The sequence below is a fragment of the Mobula birostris genome, chromosome 5 (assembly GCF_030028105.1).
Source record: "Mobula birostris isolate sMobBir1 chromosome 5, sMobBir1.hap1, whole genome shotgun sequence".
NCBI classification, from domain to species: Eukaryota; Metazoa; Chordata; class Chondrichthyes; order Myliobatiformes; family Myliobatidae; genus Mobula; species Mobula birostris.
The window spans coordinates 12851025-12871998 of NC_092374.1; the positions used below are offsets into that span (position 1 = coordinate 12851025).

A 20974-nucleotide genomic window follows, 5' to 3' on the forward strand; every position below is an offset into this window, starting at 1 on the left:
GGGAGAATCTCAAATGAGCGAGCAAGTTATATGATTAGAAAATCATTTAAAACGGAGGTGCGCGGGAACATCTTCGAGGAAAGTGAGTGACTCTCTGGAACCCTCTGCCCCAGAGAGTTGCAGAACCAGATTGATAAGGGAGTTTAAAGAGGAAGTAGATTGTAAAGATAAAGATTAGCCTTATTTGTCACATGTACATTAAAACAGGCAGTGAAATGTGTTGTTTTGTGTCTGAGGATCATGATGGGCGTTGCCCTCGAGCGTCACCGCACTTTTGGCACCAATATAGCATGTCCACATTACTAACCCTGACCCGTACGCCTTCAGAATGTGGGAGGAAGCCGGAACACCTGGAGGAAACCCACGCGGTCACGAGGAGAACGTACAAACCCCTCACAGACGGCAGCAGATGTCGACTGCCGATCAGTGATCACTGGTGCTGGGAAATGATTGCACTAATAGCTATGATACCGCGCAGATTTTTTTTGGGGAGAGATCAGAGAATGACAACAAATTTCACAGCACGTGTCGGTGATATTAAACCTGATTCTGATTCTAAATTGACAGCCTATGATGAGCTAGCATAAAATAAATAAGGAGTAGGGCAGATCGGTTCTGATTAACTTTAAATGGAGGGGCCGAATGATCTACTCCTGATGCTATTTCTTTGCGTTGAGACAAGACTCTGCAATGCTTACACTCAGTGGCCACTTTATTAGGTACACCTGTACACCTACCCATTAATGCAAATATCTAATCAGCCAGTCACGTGGCAGCAACTCAATGCATAAAAAGCATGCAGACATGGTCATGAGGTTCAGTTGTTATTCAGACCAAACATCAGAATGGGGAGAAACGTGATCTAAGTGACTTTGATTGTTTGTGACAGGCGGGCCGGTTTGAGTATCTCAGAAACTGTTGATCTCCTGGGATCTTCACACACAAGAACCTAGAGTTTACAGAGAATGGTGCAAAAAAAACCAATCCAGTGAGTGGCAGATCTGTGAGTGAAAATGCCTCATTAATGAGAGAGCTTGGAGGAGAACAGCCAGACTAATTCAAGCTGACAGGAAGGTGACAGTAACTCAAATAACCAAGCGTTAGAATAGTGATGTATAGAAGAGCAAATCTGAATGCACAGGACATCGAAGCATGAAGTTGGTTGGCCACAGTAGCAACAATATACGTACACTTAGTGACCACTTTATTAGGTACAGGAGGTAGGTGCCAGATCTGGGGTGGACACAGTGTGTGTCTCAGTGTTCCAGATCTGGGATTGACACAGTGTTTACAATTTTTGATTCAGATTTATTTGTTACATGTACACTGAAACATCCTTGAAATGTGTCCTTTGCGTTAACAACCAAAGGTATGTTGGAGGCAGCCTATAAGTGCTAACACACATTCCGGCACCAATATTACATTTCCATAATGTCCAGGAGAACAACACAAGCAACAACAACAACAACAGCAACCAAACAACAGCAAAACCAGCCCCTTTCCTCACTCCCACTCACACAGGCGCACAGGCCTCCAGTCCCAGGACAGGCTGTCTCCGGGCTTCCGGCCCCCAGTGGACATGTGGAATCACAGACATCTGGTTTCTGACTTCCCCACTAGGCTCACAGACCCAGGGCTTCGACTTCCAGACTCACCAACTTTGGTCTTTGGTCTTCGATCTTCGGTATCGATCCCAGGGCTTTCCAATGATGGGACCCTGATCTCCACGCCTCAGACTCTGTCCTCGCTGACTCGTGTACCTAGTGATCACCAGTCCTTGTACCTCCTGCCCACGTGGACCTCCATTCCCAGGATCCACAGACTTGCAGGGTCACCAGCCCTCGTCCGCACTGGTCTTTGCCCACAGCGCTTGCTGGCCCTACATGCATCCACAGGGATCACTGGCCTTCAATCCATGGAGTGATCCAAACTACACTTTGGCCTGGCCTCTAACTCCCCCACACATCCATTCCCTAACTGGGGTTAAGGAATGACCTGATCTCTAAGTCCCCAAAACCGTCTCTATGGTCAGTCAGTCAATCAGTGGGTGCCGTCCCGAATCTGGAGTTGGCAGCTATGCACCTCCAGCTTCTTCGATCTTGTGACAGCACCGAGTACAGCCTCTCCTCCAGTTTGTTCTTGCTGGCCGCCTTGGCACTGCCCGCCGCTGTCCCGCCGAACTCGTGCCCGAGGCCATGTCGGCCTCCAGCCGCGGCCACTTCTTCGAGCTCGACCCCTCCTTAGGCGGAGGCCTTGGGCAGGTCCAGGCTCATTGTGCAGTCGTGCCTCCAGGTGGGTCTGTACTCTAAATATCAGCATTTGGAATTTTACTCTAAAAAATGGCCTTAGTTATCAGAGGGGGGAGGAGGAAACAAACTGGAAAATTGCTGTGCAATTCCTGTCAATTCCTAAATCCAAAACTCCCTGAGTTAATGACTGCTGCTTCTACCCACCCTAGCAGTCACCTATTCACCAAATTGCCATCAGGAAGACACTATAAGTCCATCACTACCAGGACTACATGGCATCTCCAAAGCTTCTTTCCTGAAGACCATAAGGTATAGGAGCAGAATTAGGCCATTTGGCCCATCAAGTCAGCTCTGCCATTTCATCATGGTTATTCTAATTTTCCTCCCAGCCCCAATCTCTTGCCTTCTCCCCGTATCTCTTCATGCCCTGCATAATTAAGAATCTATCAACCTCTGCCTTAAATATACATAAAGACTTGGCCTCCACGGCTGCCTGTGGCAAAGAATTCCACAGATTCATCACTCTCTGGCTACCCAGTTTCTCAGCAAAATTCATCCTAGCCGTCCCTGAACGACATCCACTAAAGTCTTTCCTGCTCTCCTTTTCTGCTGATAATGGTTTAATCTGAACACATGTTCACATTTATATTGAGTCTGATTATTGAAGTTTGCGCATGAAACTGTTCTGATAATTATTGATTGCTCATGGCTGTTTGCCCTGTTGTCTTGTAAATTGTTGGTTGTTATTAGTTGTCTGTTATGGTATTGTCCTGTTTTATGCTTGGCACTGAACCACTATCAATTCTGGTATGTTTCACATACTGGTAATAAAGAGATTCTGATTCTGATTCTGATTATTTTTTGTTACACATCTTTGCCAGAAGGAAAGGCTGAAAGTTTGAATTCAGCTTTTACAAAACGAATGCCCGAGGGCTTTGGAAAATTAGCGACGTAGGAGATCCTGCAGATGCTGGAAATCCAGAGCAGCACACATAATGTTCTTCCGGCATTTTCGCACGATTAGCAGATAGGCTGCAATTCCAGGACTTGGGAATGGTGCTGAGATGTCGCTCTAAGCGTCCCAGTAGAGCTGACGGGAGTGGATTACGCTTGGACTTGGGCCAGTGTACTGCCTTCTGTCTTGTTCTTTGAGTACAATAACCGTACTGGAAACGCAGCTGGCTCCATCGTGGGCACTAGCCTCCCCAGCGTTGAGGGCACCTTCAAAAGGCAGGAAGCCTCAAAAAGGTGGCATCCATCATTAAGGAGTCCCAGCACCCAGGACATGCCCTCTTCTCGTGGTACAATCAAGGAGGGGGTATCGGAGCCTGAAAACACACACTCAACTTTTCAGGAACATCTTCTTCCCATCTGCCATCGGATTTCTGAATGGGCAGGAACCCATGAACACAACCACACTACTTTTTCACTCTCTTTCTGCATTACTTGTTTAAAGTATTTCTTTCTATAAGTACCTCTTATTCTAATTTATTATTTTTTAATGCAATGTACTGCTGCCACTAAACAAATTTCATGTCATATGCCAGTGATATTAAACCTGATTCTGATTCTAAAGCAGAGAAGCAGAAGGCTACCAGGAATTCCTGACTGTCGTGGCCCAAAATGTCAACTTCTTATTTCACTCCACAGCTGCTGCCTGATCTGCTGAGTTCCTCCACCAGCTTGAGTGTATTGCTCAAAATTTCCAGTGTCTGCAGAAGTGTGTGTGTGTGTGTGTGTGTGTGTGTGTGTGTGTGTGTGTGTGTGTGTGTATGTGTGTCTGTCTGTCTGTCTGTGCATTTAAGCCTCTTTTTTAAGGGGATGTTTACTTTTGTGCATAGATTCCTGTGGGGAGTAAGTGATCTCTGATCACCATGCCAAGTTTATGTGAAAAAATTTGGGGACCATTTGTACCACATATCCAGATATTGAATCTCCATGCTCAACATTTCTTTGGGGGAGCCTTCAACTGATGGCTCAAGAAGGCACCCCACCACCACTTTCTCAAGAGCAATTGGAAACAACGCAATAAATACTAGCCCTGTTACCGATGGCCCCTTCTCATGAATAAACACTGAAATATTAGTTGACTTGACGTCAGTGGGACTGAATGTGCAGAGATGAACTTAATGGGGGCCAACACTGTTCTTCACTGGTGACCATAAGCAAAGACTGTTAGCTTCCCACCCCCTCCCAGCCCACTCACCCCAGCCCCCTCAGGAGAATGGTGGGTGGAGTATCATTTTAATCTAACTGCACAATAATGGTGGGGCTTCCTTAATGAAAAGAATCTTTCAATACAGCAGGCAGATCCCCACCACTAAGCATGTACTTGTTCTTTGAAAAAGCTGTACACTCAGTCCAATTCCCTTGCCTGTTGTCTGCAGCTGTGTAAATGATTTCCTCATAAAATATTTATCCATTTCCCCTTTTGAATGGTGCTGTCATTACCAATTCAGCCAATGCATTTCAGATGGATTTAAACAACATGGAAACAGGCCCTCTGCATTTCAGATGGATTTAAACAACATGGAAACAGGCCCTCTGTCCAACCTGTGCTGGTCCCATTTGTCAGTGTTTGATTCCTTCCAAATCTTTCTTATCCATAGAGTCCATGGTGGGGGGGGGGGGGGGGTAGATTTCCATGGTGTACTGAGCTGTGTCCACAACTCTCTACAATCCTTTGCTGTCTTGGACAGAGCTCTTCCTATTACAAGCTGCGATGCATCTGAATAGGATCCTTCCTATGGTGTAGCTATCAAAATTGATGAGGGTCACTATTTTGCCAAACTTCTTGAGCCTCCTGAGGAAATATTAGTGTTGGTGAGCTTTCTTGACCATAGCACTTAGATGGTTGGACCAAGAGGGGCTATATTTACACCTAGAAACCTGAAGATCTCAACCAACTCCAACTCAGCACCTTTGATACAGTTAGGGGTGTCTAGTCCACCCCACTTCCTGAAGTCAATAACACACACAAAATGCTATGAAGGAACTCAGCAGGTCAGGCAGCATCTATGGAGGGGAATAAAGAGTCGACATTTCAGGCCGAGGCCCTTCATCAGGACTGAAGGAGTGCTCCTCAATTCCTTAAGCTCTTTTGTTTTGCTGATATTGACGGCGAGGTTGTTGTCCTGATGCCATGCCACCAGGCTCGCTGTATCCTTCCTCATCCATCTTCTGCAGACTCCTGAGGGGGCTGAGAAGGACTTGGTTTACTGAAGGGTGGTATCTCTCCCTCAGTGTGGCACTGAGAATATCAGCCTCGCTTCTTTCTACTCAAGTCTTGTCATGTGAGTGCTTCTCCCAGCAGCACACTGAGAAAGGCATTTGATATCTCAGAACACAAAAGACTGAGGAGAGATTTCATGGAGGAATACAAAGTTATGAAGGACATAAACAGGGTAAATGCAAGCAGGCTTTTTCCACTGAGGATGGGTGAGATGACAACCAGAGGTCATGGGTTAAGGGTGAAAGGTTAAATGTTCAGGGGGAGCGTGAGGGTGGTGAGTGTGTGGAATGAGCTACCAGCGCAAGTGGCAGATGCAATTTTGATTTCAATGTTTAAGAGAAGTTTGGTTTGGTACATGGATGAGAGGGGTATGAAGAGCTATGGTCTGGGAGCAGGTCGATGGTACTAGGTAGTTTAAATGATTCAGCACGGACTCGATGGGCTGAAGGGCCTGTTCCCGAGCTGTAATTTCCTGTGACTCTAAATACAAGAGATTGTACAGATGCTGGAATTCCACAGCAACACACGCAACATGCTGGAGAAACTCATCAGGGCAGTCAGCATCTATGGAGAGGAATAAAGAGTCAACATGTCAGACTGAGGCTGGACTTCATCAGGACTGGAACGGGAGGGGGAAGAGGCCAGAGTGAGAAGGTTGGGAGAGGGGAAGGAATACAAGCTGGGTCTCGTCAGGGACTCGGACTGAACTGTCAAGTATTTATTCCTTTCTATTGGATATCTCAATACGCAAGGAAGCAGAGAAAACCAAAGGGAGTGTGAACAAATTAGATAGTACTGTCAGCAATGGAAGATGCGGCTCTCCTTCTGTTCTCTGTGTGACCCCCGTCCTGTTATCTTACTGCAGTCCGTCAACCATTTGTATTTGCGCCCTTTCATGAATTGCTCTCTGTTGAAGGCAATATCTTGTACGGGTTAAATTCTCAGTCACTCATCCATGTCAGTGCCATCTCGATAGACTACCTGTAGATTTAAACTCTTATAACCCCCCTCATGTGGGAGAATCGGGTGTTCGCCAACCGGAAGGTCAGGCAATGAGTGATAAGTTCCAAGTGCTGCACACGCAGTCACTGTGGTTGGAAATGCTGTGCGAACAGGAAGGGCTTTCATAACTTAATTGACAATTTAAAGGCCGATGTCAGCTGACAGACGTAGCCAGCTCAGGGAGCTGGCTACTAGGTCCTCTGCTATCTTCTGTGGTGGATTCCAGTCAACACCTCTCTCTATCTTTAGTAGGGGCAGTTTAGCAATGGTTCCTAGAACTCAATTCTCCAAATCCTAATGAGTGCCGCATGCTGTCATTAATTTATTGTGAGCTTTGAGCATAAAACAGTACAGGCTCTTCAGCCCACAATGTTGTACTAACCCTTTAGCGTAAGCTAACCTTTCCCTCCCACATAGTGCTTCATTCTTCTAACATCCATGTGCCTGTCTTTGAGTGCAGGCCACCTGCTTTGAGAATTTTCTTGGTACCCTATCAGTAATAATTACCCCTCTATTTTGTGATAGTAACATCTTCAGCATCTCCCTCTCCTATGATACTGACTCTTCACCCCAAATATCCCTGTCGCATAACAGCTTCCCCTGTCTTACCATAATGTACAATTACTGTAAGTATATGGCTGACAGTTGGCACAGTTTCAATGGCGTGAGAAACGTTTTCCATACTGTTTCAAAGGTTTCAAAGGTACGAATGTATAACACTTTACAGTCTGAAATGCTTTTTCTTAGTAACCATCTATGAAAACAGAGGAATGTCCCAAAGAATGAATGACAGTCAAATATTAAAACCCAAAAGCCCCCCCCAGCTCCCCTCCCTCCTGCACATAAGTGGCAGCGAGCACAGTCCCCCCTCCCCCCACTGGCAAAAGAAGCATCGACACCCGCCACCGAGCACTCAAGCGTGAGCAAAGCAACAGCAAATACATAGACTTGCAGTACCCCAAAGACTTTGCGTTTCACCCGGTATTTGACATACCACGGGTTTTCTCTCTCCTTAATAAGGGAGAAAGGGGTGTCTCCGTTTTCACAGCGAGTGGGGAGACTTAACAAACAACTCACTGGTTTACGATGTTAAAAGTCCGCCATGTCGCTTTTTTTGAGCTCTGTGCCCAAAGATCACGAGTCTCTGGGCACACAGCCACAGATATTCCGGCTCCCCTGACCACACACTAGGTCTTCTGTCGTGACACCGACCCTCGATCCACCCATCTCCAGAGGCCTATCCTAGGGTTCAAAGCCGAGCCCAATACTTAGGCCGAACCCTTGGCGTGCTGAACAGCGGCCAGTCCTGAAACCCCGAGATCAGGTCCCATTCCCTCAAAGAGCTGTGATCAGTGTGTAACTCCGGGTCAGGGCCTTCAAAAGAACCCTGAAAGGGAAAATTGAATATATTAAAGATGGAAATAGAGCTGTTTCCGAAGATGCAAGCAGAGGAGTCGCCGCTTAGCGCCATCATCACTTCGCTCTGCCTCTTTCCAGTTTCTCCCTATAATAACCCCTGCTGTCCTGTCCAATCCAATTCCCATACTCTTAAATGTCCCTAATGTAATGTATCTGCCTCTACCACCACCCCTGGCAGTGTGTTCCACACACCCACCACTCTCTGTGTAATAAAAAACTACCTCTAACATCCCCCTCCCCCACACTTCCCTACAATCACCTTAAAACCACACCCCTCGTATCTGCCATTTCCGCCCTGGGAAAAAGTCTCTGGCTACCCACTCGGTCTATGCCTCTTATCAGCCCCACAACGTCAGGGAAAGGGCCTGTATGGTGCTGGAATGTTCTTTGTTCAAAGCGCTTGACTCAAGAGCCTGAGTTAAATGAGAGGTTGGGCAGCTTGGGCCTGGGATGCAGGAGTCTGAGGGATGACCTGATAGAGGTGTATACAATCATGGGGAGCATTGATAGGGTGAATGTGCAGAATCTTTTACCCAGATAAAGTGAACCAAAAACTAAAGGGCATAAGTTTAAAGTGGGAGGGGAAAGATTTCAAAGAGATGTTAGGGGCAACCTCTTCACTTAGACCAGTGGTTCCCAACTGGGAGTCCACAGACCCCTTGCTTAATGGTATAAAGAAGATTGGGAACCCCTGACCTAGACAATCGTGTGTATGTGGAACGAGCTGCCAGAGGAAGTGGTTGAGGCAGGTACAATAACAACACTGAAAAGACATTTGGACAGGAAAGGTATAGGGCTGGGGTTCACAGATCTCTTGCTTAATGGTAATGGTCCATGGCATAAATAGGTTGGCAACCCCTGGTACAGGGGGATATGGGACAAACACAGGCAAATGGTTGAGAGTGGACCCCTAGTCAGCATGGACAAACTGAGTGGAAAGGAGCGTTCCTGTACAACATTGCTCAAAGACTCAATCTCCCTTTAAATGACTGATGTCCATAGAGAGGTGAACAATCACCCGTGAATTAATAGCTTGAACGCTGACAGCCATGCCTTCAATTGCCAACGTTCTGACATCTGGAATTCTCTCCTTAAACCTCTCCACCATGCTCTGCTTCTCCCCAGATCTTCCTTAAAACCTGCTTCTATGAGCGAGCTCTTGATCACAAACCCAACACAACCCTGACGTCACTTGTTTTTTTTTGATAATGTTCCAGCATGTGTTGTGCTGCTCTGTAAGAGGTTCGATAGAAATGAAAGCCGCCGTTGTATGCTTTGTTTCGGTTGGGTGGGGTGGTGACCTAACTATTTAAGAATATTGCCATATATAGCAAAACTGTCTGAAACTTGCATATAATATCAAGTTGATGATCATATGCACAATTACAGTGAAGTACAGATGTATGGACAATAGAACAGTACCACACAGGAACAGGCCCTTCGGCCCACAGTGTTGTACTGAACCAATTCAATTAGTAATCCAATGCTGTATTCTTTTCTTAGATGCTGCCTGGACTGCTGAGTTCCTCCAGCATTTTGTGTGTGTTGCTCAGATTTCCAGCATCCACAGATTTGGTCTTGTTTGTAAACTAATCCCTTCTGCCTACACAATGTCCACATCGTTCCATTTTCCTCACATTCATGTGCCTATCTCAACGTCTTTTAAAGGTCCCTAATGTAACTGCCTCTACCACCAGGCAGCACATTACAGGCACCCATCACTGCCATTGTAAATTGCCCCGCGATTGGGTTAGCGTGAAATCGGTGAGTCGCTGGCAGTGTGACTCAAAGGGCCAGAAGGGCCTATTCCACAGCGAATCCCTAAACTGAACTTTGAACTTTTGAACTTTTTGGTCTGGGAGCTGGTGTTGATTCAACGGACCAATTTTTTTCTCTGCCGTGAGGAAGTATATATAAGTTGGTATGTTGTGTGGGTGAAGTCCGAATACATTGACTGATATTTTGTTACCTCTGTTCCTGTTTCAGTGATCCACTGAGGCTACAGCAGCTGCAGAACCAGGTCCTACTGGAACAGCAAGCCGGGAGGCAAGGCCAGCAGACCCTCGAGCTCTTACTGTGCTCGCCAAATTCCGCCCAGCCGCCCCCCGCCCCAATGAGCGTGCTGAACCCCCACACTCCGTCGCCAGCCATGCAGCAAACAACGGCTTTCAATTACGCTCGGCCAAAGCAGTTTATTGCCGCTCAAAGTCTCTCGTCTTCTGCTGGGTACCTGTCTCCTTCCGGGTCTTCGGGCTCTAACCTGTCCTCACCCCTCTCTCCTCCCATCACGCACAAGCCCTTGAACCGGGTGGCCCTGCCCTCGTTTCCCCAGGGGGAGGGCGAACATCGGCCCATAGGTTCTGGCTTGTCATGGAGCCCCCGTTCGCCTTCCCCTCCTCTCCCCCCTCCACCGCCCGTCCACAGCCCCCCTGCTTTCTACCCGCAAGACTCCTACCCACTGCCACCACCTCCGCCACCTCTCATCGCCTCCCCGACGCAGCCCCCCTACCTATCGCCCTTGGCTGGTCGGGCTTCCCCTCACTCCGGCCAATCGCCTGCGGCCTTCCTCAGCTCCATGTTGCCATCACAGTCAGTTGCGTCACCCGTCAACGCTTTGGGCCTACCAAAAGGAGCCATCCCAATGTAAGTAAGAACTAAGCTGTGTCATTGGCACCCTACAGTTTGACATGTTAGTCTATGGTCTGGGTTTCTTTTCAGCAACGATTAACGTAGCCCTTTTTGGCATCTTTCAAAAGTATTGACATTGTCAAACATTCAAAGCATTCATTTTTGAACAGAACCCAGCCAAGATTCACACCTCAGTGCAATGTTTGTTCAAGTACGTACATGTCACCGTACACTACCCAGAGATACATTTTCTTGCAGGCATTCACAGTAGAACAAAGAATTAGAAATGAAAAACTACACACAAATAAAGACTGACAAACAACCAATGTATGAAAGAAGGCAAACTCTGCAAATACAATAACAAAATAAATAAACTAAAAACACTGAGAACATGAGATTTAGAGCCCTTGAAAGTGAGTCCATAGGTTGTGTTCAGTGATCATTTCAAGGGTGAGGTGAGTGAAATTGTCCCTGTTTGGAAGTTATCAATATTTGTGACACCTCTCTCCCCTTTCTCAATCTCTCTGTCTCCATCTTTGGAGACAAACTATCTTCCCGATATCTGTTATAAACTTACTAATTCCCACGGCGATCTCGACTATACCTCTTCCCGTCCTGTTTCCTATAAAAATGTTATTCCCTTTTCTCAGTTACTTCATTCCCGCCACCTCTGTTCCCCACATGAGGTTTTCCTTTCCAGGATATCGGAGATATCCTCCTGCTTCAAAGAACAGCGTTTCCCTTCCTCCACCATTGATGCTGCCCTCACCCGCATCTCCTCCATTTTCCAGACATCCACTCTCACCCCATCTTCCCACAGCCTGAAAAGGGATAGAGTTCCTCTTGTCCTCACCCAACACCCTATGAGCCTCCACATCCAACACATCATTTTCCGCAACTTCCGTCATTTTTACCAGGACCCTACCACCAAGCACTACCCTCCGCTTTCTGAAGGGGTCGCTCCCTCCATGGTTCACTTCTCCATTCGTCCCTCCCCACTAATTTCCCTCCTGGTGGCAGAAGTGCTAACCTGCTCATTCACCTTCCTCAGCTCCATTCAGAGCCATAAACAGTCCTTCCAGGTGAGGCACAACTTCACCAGCCAATCTGTCTACTGTACCTGATGCTTCCAATGCGGCCTCCTCTACGTTGGTGAGACTGCTGTAGACTGGGGAACTGCTTTGTTGAACAGTTCCATTAGATCCATAAAACAGTGGAAATCCCGATGGCCAACCATTTTAATTCCAATCCCCATTCCCGTTCCGGCATGTCGATCCATGGCCTCCCCTTCTACCACGATAAGGCCATTGTCAGAGGAGCAACGCCTCATATTCCTTCAAAGTAGCATCCAACCTGATGGCATGAGCAGCATTTTCTCCAACGTCATGTAATCTTTCTCCTTCCCCTTCCCTCTTCTTCCATTCCCAGCTCTGGTCTTTTACCTCTTATCCTCCTCACCTGCCTATCCTCTCCCTCTAGTGCCCCTCCTCTTTCCCTTTCTCCCACGGTCCACTCTCCTCTCCTATCAGATTTCTTCTTCTTCAGCTCTTTGCCTTTTCCACCTATCACCTCCCAGCTTCTTACTTCAACCCCCTCCCCCACCCCCACCTGGCTTCACCTGTCACCTTCTAGCTTGTCCTCCTTCCCTTCCCCCCACCTTCTTATTTCGGCTTCTTCTCTGCATCCTCTCCAGTCCTGAAAAAGGGTTTCGGCCTGAAACATTGACTGTTTATTCATCTCCATAGATACTGCCTGAACTGCTGGGTTCCTCTAGCATTTTGTGTGTGTTACTTTGATTTCCAGCATCTGCAGATTTTCTATTGTTTGGTTTTTGTTTAATTCCTCTATCAGATCTCCCATCATCCATCTCCTCTATGAAGAAAGCTATCCCAGTCTCTCTAGTCTACACTTGTAGTTCCTCATCCCAGGTGTTTTTGTAAACCTTTTCTGGCCCCTCCCTATTGATCTCACATCCTTCCTATGACAAAGCGATTAGGAACGTAATACTCCACCTGAGACTGCACCAAAGGTTCAGCAAGACTTTCCTACATGTACAGTCCTGTGCAAAAGTCTTATGCACAGATATCTAGCTCGGGTGCCTAAGGCATTGGCACAGTACTGAACTTATCAACATGGAGTGGAGAGCGAGTTTGTAAAGCTGGCCAGAGCAAAGGATGTTGGGAATGGCTCGAGTGGAGTGCTGCGAGAGGGGTGTGAGACAGGGGCAGGGGGCAGGCATAGGTGCAGACACACCCAGCCCTGAGACACCAGGCAAGGTCATTTGATTCCAAACAATTGGTTTATTGACCATTACAGAATGTCTGTCTGGTGCTTCCCGCTCCCTCCCCTCTCCCTTCTCCTTTTCCCAACCATGATTCCCCTCTCCCTGTCCCCTTCCCACTCTCAGTCCACAATAGAGACCCAGATCAGAATCAGGTTTATCATCACTCTCAAATGTCATGAATTTTGTTTTCTTTTGCAGCTGCAGCAGCAGTACAGTGCAACACATAAAATTACTACAGTACTGTGTATAAATCTATATGCAGTATATGTGCCGAAGACTTTTGCACAGTACTGTATACTTTTGCACTCTATTGAAGAACCACGGGTTTATGTGTGATTTACAGTCACAGGGTTCAATAGAAACAGGCCCTTCAGCTCACCATGGGTTTGGAAAAGTTGCTCGTATTGCGGATAGTGGAAGCAATTGCCTAAGGGTACAGCAGACTCGTATAGTTCTGATGGGAAACTGTGCGGAGTGTTAGTAGACAGAATTTAGTCCTGACTCTGGAAGACGACACACTTTGGGAAGTTAAATAGGGGTAAGACATACACTCAGTGGCCACTTCATTGGGTACCTCCTGGTCTCTGAGTGTATGGCCGTGGTCTTCTGCTGCTGTAGCCCATCCACATCAAGGTTCAACATGCTGTGCATTCAGAGATGCTCTTCTACACACCACTGTTGTAACATGTGGTTATCTGAGTTACTGTCACCTCCCTGTCAGCTTGAATCAGTCTGGCCATTCTCCTCTGACCTCGTCATTAACAAGGCATTTTCACCCACAGAACTGCCGCTCACTGGGTGCTTCATATTTTTCGCACCATTCTCTGAGACTCTAGAGACTGTTGTGCATGAAAATCCCAGGAGATCAGCAGTTTCTAAAATACACAAACCACCCCATCTGGCCACCAACAATCATTCCACAGTCAAAGTCACTTAGATCAGATTTCTTCCCTTTTCTGATGTTTGGTCCGTAAAACAACTGAACCTCTTGACCATGTCTGCGTGCTTTTATGCATTGGGTTGCTGCCACATGATTGGCTGATTGGAATTTTGCATTAATGACAGATGTACGTAATAAAGTGGCCACTGATCGCATACAGTAAATGGGTAGAGGGCTGAGGAATGTTAATGAATAGATGGGCTCTGGAGTTCAAGTCCATATCATTCCCTGAAAATGGCAGAGAAGTAGAATGGACGGTGAAGAAGGCACATGGTTTCATAGTTGTTGCATTAAAAAAAAGGTTCAAAGATTCATTTATTGGCAAAGTATACAACTCTTCTTCTTCTTCAGATAACCATGAAACCAAGAAAGAAAATAACGGCAGCACAATCATTAAACCCCAAATTCCTCCTCCCCATGCAAAACAAAAAGGAACAGGCACATTAACCCCCAAATCCCCCTCCCCCCGCACACAGAAATCGAGTAAGGTCGGGCAAAGAACACATAATGTAAAATCTATAAGACTGAAAAAGAGTCTGTAGTCCAAGTCCATATGCAAAATGCAGAAAGCCTGGGTAACATTCTCTGAGCATAGCGGTAGCCTCTCCCCTCCGGCAGCAGAACAATCCTGCGGCTGTCAAAAGGCAGGCAGCTAGCGCTCACCTTCCACATTCGTCTCGATGTTTCACTCTCCCTTGTAATCATAAGAATTGGAACATGACACTGAAACTTTACAAAGTACCAGCAGGATTGCATTTGGAGTAATGTGTGCAGGCAGTTCTGGTGGCCACAGAGAAGGAAGGATCTGATTGCACTGGAGTGGGTGCAGAGGAGATTCCTAATATTCCCCTCTCCAACCCGAGCCTCCCAGTCCGTGATACTAGAATGAGTAACAAGGTAATTTTACTAACCATTAACCATGAGTTTTATGGGCAACTAATGTTATTTCTACTTGCTTTTGGAATCCCCGTTAGTAATCAATTCCGTCAAGTGCAAATGTGAGTGTGTCACAGAAATCAGGTTTGGAAACGGCTGAAAACACGAAATGCTGGAAGCACTCAGCAGGTCAGGCAGCAACTGTGAAGAGAGAAAGAGTTTAATCTTCTGAGGATGACACTTACTGGTCACCCACCTTGAAAGTTGATACGTAGAGTCACAGAGGAATACAGCCGGAAGCAGGCCCTTCAGCCCATTACTTCCATGCCAGCCAAGATTCCTGGCTAACCTAGGCTTTTTACCCCACATTTGGCTCATATCCCTCTAAACAGGGTTTCCCAGTCTTCCTGTGCTGTGGACTCCTCAGTTGGGACCCCTGCTCTAACCTTCCTTATCCATGTACCTGTCCAAGCACTTCTTAAATGATACTGTTATTCCTGTCTGTACCACTTCCTCTGTCAGCTTGTTCCATATACAACATGCACCACCCTCTGCATGAGGAAGTTACCCCTCAGGCCCCTTTTCTCCATTCCTCTCTCCACAGATGCTGCCTGGCCACTTGAGCATTCCCAGCATTCTTGGTTTTGTTACAGCTCTCCAGCGCTGGCCATCTTGCCTGAAGTAGTCCTAACCCAATGGTTTCTTACAGAACTCCGCAGAGCCTGAAGAGAAACAGCCGCACTCCTCGCCTGGCAACAGATGAAGAAATCCAGGGAACAAAGGATGCGGTCATTCAGGACCTGGAGAGGAAACTACGCTTCAAAGATGACCGTATGAGCAATGGCCAGGTAGCAGCATAGATCGAGAATGAAAATCAGAGTCATGACTGTAATCACTGACTTAAGTCATGAAATCTGTTGTTTTGTGGCAGTAGTACAGTGAGGTGGTGTTCCTGGGTTCATAGAATGGTCAGAAATCTGATGGCAGGGAGGAAGAAGCTGTTCCTATAACATTGAGTATGGTTCTTTAGGCTCCTATACCTTCTCCCTGATGGTAACAGTGAGAAGAGGGCACGTCCCAGGCAATTGGTTCAGAACTCTGACAGCATTTGGGTCTCAAGCTGATTGTCTTGGTAGTGCCATCAGTAACTGGTTGGCTGGTTATGGACTGAGGATCACCTTTAGGAACAAGAAATGGAGAGTGAGCTTCTGCTGTGTGGCCATTAGGTTCTACAACCCATTGAGATCTGCCTGCCTGAACCCAGCCGTTACGTCTAGTTCAATGTATTCTACAGGTTCAATCACATGACTGGCAATGACCCGCCCCACCATTGATTGACAAATGCCAGAACTTTCCATGACCAACAAACAGAATCTCCAGTCTCATACTGAAAAATTGTAAACCAATCAAATGACCTTTTGTACTTCCCTCAGCTCCAAATTATTTCTCGAACTAGATTCAAACGGATGGTTTTATTTTCTGCTCCATAGCTCACATTTTAATAAGCCTTTTTGTCTTGGATTTCCTTTGCACTGCTCTGTAGGTCATTTGTCAATGCTGGCACATCTGTCCTTCAATACAGGACTCAAACTACTCATAATGTTTCAAATGCCATCTGACCAATGCCTTACAAAGCTTCAGCAATGCTTTTATATCCTAGTCCTCTTGAAACGAATGTTCAGATTCACATGTACGTTGAAACACACAGTGAAGTGCCTCATTCGCATTAACAACCAGCACAACTGAGGCAAGTGTCACCACAGTGTTACATAGGCTACACACAAGCAGCAACAACAACAGCAAAACCAGCCCTGTACCTTCCTACCACACACACGCGCACACACACCCACACTCATACACTCACACGCACACCCACACTCACATACACACACTCACATTCACATACACACTCACACACACACACATGCACACACTCACACTCACATACACACACAAACACACCCCGCCCCCCCCCCCCACACACACACACAAAGTCCTCTAATCCCAGAAGAAGCCATTTCCAGGCCTCCAGCCTCCAGTGAAACAGTGAACACAGAAACTTGCAGACTTTGGGTTTTTGACCTCCTCGGTGAACTTGCAGGCTTACAGACCCTGGGCTTCAGCCACTGGACCTCAACTTATTGTTTATTTATTTCGCGATCCAGCGCGATCAGGCCCCTCTGACCCAGTGAGCCGCTTTGGCCAGCAACACATCTGTATAACCCTCGGCTAGTCATGGGACAATTTACAATACCAATTACCCTACTAACCGGTGATGCCTTTGGACTCTGGGAACAAACAGGAGCACCCACAGGACTCATGGGAAAATGGTACTAACTTCTCACAGACGGTGTCAGACTTCCAGTCAACCTTCAGCTTTGGTCTACGGTATCATCCCCAGAACCCGCCACTGATGACAAGGGCTAACATAGCATTTGGATTCTTTACTTCCGGCTCACCTGCAAGTTAACCCTTAAGGGAACCTGAACTCAGACTCCCAAGTCTCTTTGCACCTCTGAATTCCAAATTGTTATGGGTTAACTCTGAGGAAGGAGGAATAACGAGTGTTGCAAATGAAACTGGACGGTGCTCACACACTGCTCACAAATTCATCTCAAGGAAATTCTTGATCAGGGTGTGGAATTGCCTACAAATAGCATTCCCCACATATGGCAATATCAGTAGGGTTGGTGACCAAGCTCTTAGTCCACTGTATGAGGAGCCCATAACCAACAGTGTCAGAACCTTCTGAGCTGGACTCATTTCCTGCTGCTACAGAGTTCCTGAAATAAATGTGAAATTACAGGCTTGCATTTCCCACAACGTTGGGACACATTGAAAGTGTTTTACAGAACACAGGACCACAGTGCAATGTCCCATCCAAATGACAGCATTACGGCACTCCCATGGAACCATTCTCGGCCAGTCACCATAGAACTCTTGCCCAACTAAATAATTGGACCTCACAATCTATCTCATCATGACCTTGCACTTTATTGTCTACCTGAACCACACTGTCTCTGCAACCGTTACTTTGTTCTGCATTCTAAGATATTGGAGCAGAATTTGGCCATTTGACCCATTGAGTCTGCTCCATCATTTCATCATGACTGATTCATTATTCTTCTCAGCCTCAATCTCCTACCTTCTCTCCATATCCCTTCATGCCTTGACCAATCAAGAATCTATCAACTTCTGCCTTAAACATTCATAAAGGTTTGGCCTCCACAGCTGTCTGTGGCAATGAATTTCGCAGATCCATCATCTGTGGCTCATGAGGCTCCTCCTAATCTCCATTCTAAATGGACACCCCTCTATTCTAAAGCTGTGTCCTCTGGTCCTAGACTTTCCCACCATAGGAAACGTCCTCTCCACATCCACTCTATCAAGGCCTTTCACCATTCGATAGGTTTCATTTAGGTCACCCCTCATTCTGTTATTGTTTTACCTTGTTCTACCACAAACCTCTATTGTAATGATCTGATCTGTTTGCAAGAAAAGCTTTTCACTGTACCTTGGTATGTGACAATGGCAAACCAATCCCAATAAAGGTAGAAAATGCTGGGAACTTTCAGTGGGTAAAGCAACCTCACTGGAGATGGAAAGAGAGTCAATATTCCCTATTAGTAGCCTTTTAGTAGATTAACAAGCTACACCTTTAACTCTGTTGCTCTCCACAGGTGCTGCCTGACCAGCTGAACATTTCGAGCATTTTCTGTTTTTGTTTCAGATTTCCAGCATCTGCCACATTCAGCTTTCTAGCTCTCATATACAATTTTGTGAAATCTGCCTCAGTGTCTTTAAAGAGCAAGTACAACGGGCTGCAGTTTCTGAGTGACAACCTGAGATTGATAATACTCTGGTGATGTGTACTCTGGGGTTGGAAAGGCTTATAATGTCAGGGGTGCTATATAAATGCAAGGTACTATATAAGATATAGGAGCAGAATTAGATCATTCAGCCCATCCAGTCTGCTCTGCTATTTGTTCATAGCCGACTTATTTTCCCTCTCAACCTCATTCTCCTGTCCTCTCCCTGTAACCTTTGACCCCCTCGGCTAATCAAGGACGAATCAACCTCTGCTTAAAATATACCCAATGACTTGGTCTTCACAGCCGTCTGTGGCAATGAATTGCACAGATTCACCACCCTCTGGCTAAATAAATTCCTCTTTATCTTTGTTCTAAAGGGACATCCTTCTATTTTGAGGCTATATCCGCTGGTCCTAGACTCTCCCACTGTAGGAAACACCCTTTCCACATCCACTCTATCGAGCCCTTTCAATATTCAGTAGGTTTCAAAATAATCCCCTCTCATTCTTCTAAATACCAGCTAGTATAGGGCCAGAGCCATCAAATGCTTCAAAATTCTGATTTGAGAGTGGAAAAAAGAAAGCATCTGCCCTTTGAGGTGAACTGAAACTGAAAAAGATGACCTGCTTGAGATTGTACTCGTAAATTTATGGATCTTGCTCTGCATGACGTGGCTACCAGCATTCCCATTATAAAGTGGTATGGGACATTGGAAGATCTTGAGAAACACCAGAGAAAGTTCAACTTTAAAACAGATCCTGGTTAAATTCAAACACTGCAAAGGCTGCAAATCTGAAATAAAAACACGCAACAGGTCAGGCAGCTTCCATGAAGGCAGAAACAGAAGAGCTCGCTTCTCCATTTTCCAATGCAGTTAAACATATGAAGAAATACTGGGCCAATTAGGCTTACATTCAAAAGAATTTAAAAGCATGAAAGAAGAGCTTTTTGAAATCCAAAAGGGAGCAGACAGATCAAATGCAAAAAATTATAAACCCAAGAGATTCTGCAGATGCTGGAAATCCAGGGTAACACACAAAAAGTGCTGGAAGAACTCAACAGGTCAGGAACTCCAAAGCACTTAAGCTGATTAATTTACTCATATTACTCATTCTGTGTCTTGTTTCCCTCTACTTTTCCATATTCTCTCACCACCTTCCCAACTCCCATCGACCCTCTTTCAGAGATTGACCTACGAAGAAAAGATGGCGCGCCGACTTCTGGGAGCAGACAACGTTGCCACTGTCTTCAATTTTCAGGAGGCTGAGGAGGACCCTGTGGCCCAGGTAAGTTTCCTTCATGTTTGAGATCCTGTCTATCTTATGTTTGAGGTCCTGTCTATCTCATATCTAAGGTCCTGGCTACTGCATGTTTAAGGCCTTGTCTACCGTATATTTGAGGCCTTCTCTACCCCATATTTGAAGCTCTCTTTACTTCATGTTTGAGAGCAGTCCAGTCTACCTCATGCTTGAAGCCCTATCTACCTAATGTTTGAGGCCCTATTTACCACACGTTTGAGGCCCTGTCTACATCATGGTTGAAGCCCTGTCTACCTCATGTTTTAGGCCCTATCTAGCTTAAGAAAGTGTTTCTATTGACAGAGACCAAATGATTAGTTCCATGCCAGAGAAAACTTTCTGCTAATGCAGGACAGATTTATAACTTGGTTAAATTATCTACATTTCCTTTAGGAATAATAAGAAGATAGCTGAGCGTAACAATGTCCTCTGTGGGGGCGTTCATTTACCTTTCAATTTGAATTAGGTTCTTTCTTTCTTTTCCTTAGGATTTATTTTCTCATTAGACATGGATAATTAAACCTCAGTGTATTTTTTCTCCTGAAATAGCCAGAACATTATGTTTTGGGGATTTTTTTGGGCCACTACAGATGAGGATGTTTTTGTTTAAGTGAAGAATAATGTTTATACATCGGGCTGTACTGGAACCGGGAAAAAGGTTTTGGAATGGTGGAATGATGGAAGGATCCATTTAACATTTCAAGAGGACTAGAATGTAGAAGCAAGGACATACTGCTGAGGCATTGGTCAAACTGCACTTGGAGCATCGTGAGCAGTTTTACTGATGAAGGGTGTGCTGGAAAGGGTCTAAAGGAGATCCATAAGAACTATCCCAGAAATCAGGAGTGTTTGATGGACAAGATTGGGATAGGATTGGTGTAGATGGATGATTAAGTTTGGCGTGGAATCAGAGGGCTGAATCCCTGACGTCCGACGTTATAACTCATGAGGTCTTGCTGCACAGATAGGTGTTGTCATATCTACTTCACGATGCAGAAGTAGTCTATTCAGCCTGACTAATCTGGGCTGGTGTTTAAATTTCACTTCTGCACCTAATTCTGTCACGTACCCTTCTATCTAGCTTTCCTGTTAATAATCAAGTGTCGTTTTTCACACGTCCTTGCTATTTGCCTCCATCGCTTCCTACATCTTTTGGAGCAAGAAATTCCAGATCGTTTATCACATGTACATAGATACACACAGTGAAATACGTCACCTGCATTGACAACCAGTG

At 45.9% G+C, this 20974-nt stretch overlaps 1 protein-coding gene across 5 annotated transcripts in view; it reads left to right on the forward strand.

The window, feature by feature from the left end:
* Positions 1-20974, forward strand: part of palld (palladin, cytoskeletal associated protein) — a 446071-nt gene that overhangs the window by 376775 nt on the left and 48322 nt on the right. For 4 of the 5 annotated variants that reach the window (XM_072257625.1, XM_072257626.1, XM_072257628.1 and 1 more), the window contains 3 exons: positions 9889-10545; positions 15340-15478; positions 19627-19728. In XM_072257625.1, coding sequence (XP_072113726.1) covers positions 9889-10545; positions 15340-15478; positions 19627-19728 — 898 coding nt within the window. The remainder of the gene's footprint in view (positions 1-9888; positions 10546-15339; positions 15479-19626; positions 19729-20974) is intronic. The other variant, XM_072257627.1, reaches the window with a different exon arrangement.